At 47.3% G+C, this 4,244-nt stretch overlaps 1 protein-coding gene across 1 annotated transcript; it reads right to left on the bottom strand.

Moving 5' to 3' along the window:
* Positions 1-492: 492 nt before the first annotated feature.
* On the bottom strand, positions 493-3,898 carry CSUI_006902 (uncharacterized protein). Its single transcript, XM_068067052.1, has 5 exons — positions 3,482-3,898; positions 2,645-2,683; positions 2,083-2,259; positions 1,224-1,390; positions 493-617 (listed from the first exon to the last, which is right to left on the bottom strand). The coding sequence occupies exons 1-4, from the start codon at positions 3,714-3,716 to the stop codon at positions 1,224-1,226; spliced, it is 618 nt and encodes a 205-aa protein (XP_067920971.1). The 5' UTR covers positions 3,717-3,898; the 3' UTR covers positions 493-617.
* Positions 3,899-4,244: the final 346 nt, after the last annotated feature.

The raw sequence follows: 4,244 nt of genomic DNA, 5'->3' as shown, positions 1-4,244 counted from the left end.
GCGTCTACTGACACCGCCCCCTGAACGCTAGCAAACAGTGCTTGGCCACAGGTGCTGAATGCTAATAAACAGATCAAAATTCGAAAAAAAAGGAGAGCGTTCACGAAATAGAACTGGCTTAGCCATACCTCGTCTGCATCCACATTCAACAGGTCTAAATGCAAACACTTCTCGGGACTGAATTTAGAATCGGCACAAACATTCCACAAAGAATGGCCGCTTCTTCTCTTCCGCGCGTCAGGAAATCCATCGACTGAAGTCTGGTACAGTCAAGCTTGACAAAAACAAATTGAGGATTTCTACCCGAGGAGCACACAGCCTGTTGAATCTGAAAAGTGTGGAGGTTCTCTCCGGAATCGTCTCGTTCTATCGTTGAATGCCATCAATATGGAACAAAGCCAAAGTGGTGCTCAGTGGATGATGCGCAGCTCTTAAGCAGGCAAGGAGCCTTTTTATTCATTAGTAAGTTTCTCTACATGCCCCTGTCTTTCTCTCTCCTCTTTTCCTCTGTTCTTCGTTTCTTGGCTTCTCTCTCTCTCTTGTTTCTTTGCCTCCTCCTACTCATGACACACAAGGCTAGAAGACGTGGTCGCCCTGGAGCATCTTCCGGCTAGTTACTTCAAGGAAAGTACACACACACAACACAAGACTCAGGGATTCACAAATGCACGTACACCTCTACTACGACGACTTGCAAGCATCTATACAGTGTCTGCCTACACGAACAATAAAATAACACCTAAAAATGGACGCCTCCCGACCTGCTTTATCCCGTGCATACACACACGTCCAGTCTCCTATACTCCCCGGGGGAATCGAGCTGGCAGATGCACTTGCTTGACAAAAGCTTGCGAAAAATCGACCAAAGAGAGAGGTGTATTGTAAAAGCTAGGCATGTACAGGATGGTGTGGGGTGCCTCTGTGTGTGTAGGGGTGCTACTGCACATACTTGCCAGCTCTACTGCGAGATTCCATTACTACAGAAGACGACAAAATGAATTGCAAACACGAAAGAAATGAGTGGGATATCATCCCTCTATAAGTGAAGACACCTTTCTGCTCATGTTCTCTCTCTGTTGGAATAGACCCGGAGGGTCAATTATATACACCCGACCACGTAAGCTAGGCTGTAGTTAGCTACAGGAAAGAAACATTGCACTCTTCTACATGCATGTCCACGAGCACTATGTGTTGCTATTGTGACACCTGAGGCAAAGACTTGCCTAAATCTCTCGGGTGGATAGCGTTGAACACGGGTTTGTCGACTCTACAGATGGATCTATTGAGGAGTGAAAAGCTCCGCTGCAGCTCTCGTATGATGTATCATCCGATACATGGCAATTGCCTACCGTCCTCCTTGAGCTTTTCAGAGAGCCTCTCAAGGGTTGGCCTGCAGGGGAGCCGACAGGTGAGGGAACAAAAAGAGGGCGTCATCATACACGTCTCTAGGACTGACGGAGATAGTCTATCCCCTCCATGATACATGCCTGGAGTGTCTATGCAGTAGACTCTCTTTAGGTGGATCATGCACACAAAGAAATCTTTCATTTCTACTCGCGGCTAACGTTTTCGTCTTTCAGACATGGTGACACAGGTATACACCTATATGCACATATGTACACACATACGGATATACACACACAGAAGCTTTGAATAAGGCACACCCGAAGCTCAGATCCATACACAATGTATGTCTTTCATAGAAGACACATTCGAAGTGCATGAGCAGAAAAACAGATAGATGGACTATCCAGCTTTGCTAGTGCTAGTTAGCTATTCAATGTTGTAGCTACCCCTTTATCAACCTATCTTCATGTAAGAAAAATGATCTGTCCTAGTGAAGTCATAGACCTGAAGGGAGAGAAACAATTCCTCGTGTCGGCAAATGCTCTTCAAGAAGAGAACGGACACACTACTTATGCATCCTTTCCCAATCCGAATACGTATATATATGTATTCACGTATACGTATGTAAACACATAAATATATATACATATCTGCGTATGTGTGTCGGTATGTTGTGTATGAATATGTATATATGCCATGTTCTCTGGCCTCGCAATAGAAAACTTATTAACCTACCGTAGCTCGCCTGTGCATCAGTATATCGTACGTATGCATAGAATAGAAATCTCAAGGCCTCAATTTCTGGTGCGTCCACTCTCTCCTGCGGGGGTTTTTGATGATAGCTGACAGACAAGGTCGCGTAAGTATCTGAGAAACCACGCGGGGCAACCGCAAGCCATCCAGGGCGTTTTTCTGCACACATAGGCATACAGACAATAAGGAGGGACATATATGTTTATATGTACACACGGATATCAGAATACTAGGACGGAGAGAAAAGAGGAGTATAGGTACGTGCATACATGTACATATATACATACACACGTGAATAGCAATCTCTCAACCCCGATACACAATGCCTGTGAAAACATATACATCTATAGCTGGATACGTATATAGACGTACATAGGCTCCGAGAAGGAACGTTCCCACACCTCTGGTCGCATACAGAGAAACAAACCCAAGTATGTCTGAGACACGACTATGGACAACTAGCCGAAGAAGTGAAAAGAAGAGGAGTGACCTCCGGAAACAGAAGAGACGCCCGAGATCATCGCATGCAAGAACAACAACTTACGCAGCCATCCACGGACCTCCTCGTCTGTTGGAGAAGTGCCTAGCGTAAACAGGCAAGCGACAGGCACAGAGAAGAAACAGAAAGGTCAAGGCTGAATCATGCTCGGGATATGGATCAGATCAGCCATATATATGTATACATGGTTCAGTACATGCGCTGATATGTATGTGTAGGCGAGATATGTATATGCTTGTACCCGATAATATAGATATCTATGTTTGCAGAGCTATACTGTATCGGTAAGTGCTGCAAGATCTGACGATTGATAGGTATGGGATAGGTGAAGTTGGCCCGTGCACAGATAGATGTGTATGAGCACGGAGACGATGACCCTCCTGGACGGACAGAAAACCTCTACTACCTTCAGTTACGGAAGACGGATGAAGGATCAAGATTGCGACGCTTCATGAAGCCGAGGGACACAAGGGAGTGTACAGACAACTAGACGCCTGTTCTCCGAGAACGCCGTCCGGCAAAATGTTTTGAGAAACACAATTCCATCTGTGACCCTTTACTTGGTAGGACAGAGTATTCGAAGAAAACATGCGGAGAATGTAGACCGCTGTGAGAGGGAAAAGCCGAGATGTAAAGAAAGACCCCGTCTCGCTCCTTCACCGCAACAGATGAGTTCAACAATACGTGTCATCGGGGCGATACAAGAGATTTCTATCCGAAAGCTACCGAAGTCCTAATCGTCAAGATAAAAAAACAGCAAGCTGTGGCCCTGAAAGTGAAAAGAGAATAAGGAAGAAACTGCTGCATATCTCCTAGAGAGAAAGTCTTCGAGCTCCCCTTTCGTCCTCTTCTGACAGTCTGTGTCTTACGGGAATTTCTTACCCGACTGGCCGCCCTCTGCGAACGCATACTCAGACGGTAGGTCCGAAGCTTCGGTGTCGTCTTCACTGATTTGAAGCGAGGCGTCCGGGAAAGAATCTTCTCCGCTTAAGCTCTGCTGGGGCGAAGGAACTAAACACAATACACTGAGGGCAAAGGTATGGACGAGCAGACACGCCGCTACCAGCGTCCAGAAGACCGCCCGCGAGAGGGCGGGTGAACTGCATTTTCCTTCCATCGGTGTTTCTGCGTAGGGAAACTGGACTTCAGTTTACCCGAGATGATAAAGACATTGCTGAAGTCTTCGCACTCCTAGTTCTCGAACAGTCTCAGATCTGTTTAACCGCGACGAGCGGCTGTAGAGATGGCTTGCTAGGGGGGGTGGCGGTCTTGCCGGACCGGCTCGGTGGATAGCTAGTCGGTTAGACAGTGGCAGAGCCTAGAAGCCTGCTGCAACTACCGGCAACGGCGCCCCGGCAGGTAGTTCCGGCCGTTTAGCCGCTTACGGAGAATTTCCGCCGTGTCAGGACTAGCTTACACCACAAACATATCTCTGCGTTCCCGGAGACGAAAATGACGGGACGAGTTTTCTCGCGTTGATGATACACTCTGATCAACGCACTTGCCCCTTCAACGGCAGTAAAGTGGAAGCCCGAAACGATATTACTTTCAGTGTTTTCAGCAACTAGGGCAAGTTAGGCTACCCAGAGGCGGTATGCTAGGAGAGATGAGCAGCCATGCCAGCAAGCTGTCTAGTCCGGGGGTG

Source organism: Cystoisospora suis (genome assembly GCF_002600585.1).
Source record: "Cystoisospora suis strain Wien I chromosome Unknown contig_3556, whole genome shotgun sequence".
In the NCBI taxonomy this organism is placed as follows: Eukaryota; Apicomplexa; class Conoidasida; order Eucoccidiorida; family Sarcocystidae; genus Cystoisospora; species Cystoisospora suis.
The sequence above is the reverse complement of the archived record's forward strand: the minus strand, read 5'-3'. Positions and strand labels throughout refer to the sequence as shown.

Coding starts and splice junctions, on each gene's coding strand:
- CSUI_006902 (XM_068067052.1), bottom strand. CDS start 3,716: ATGGAAGGAAAATGCAGTTCACCCGCCCTCTCGCGGGCGGTCTTCTGG. Junction 2,684..3,481: donor CGCAGAGGGCGGCCAGTCGG/GTAAGAAATTCC, acceptor TGTTTACGCTAG/GCACTTCTCCAACAGACGAG. Junction 1,391..2,082: donor TGATGCACAGGCGAGCTACG/GTAGGTTAATAA, acceptor GCTCCCCTGCAG/GCCAACCCTTGAGAGGCTCT.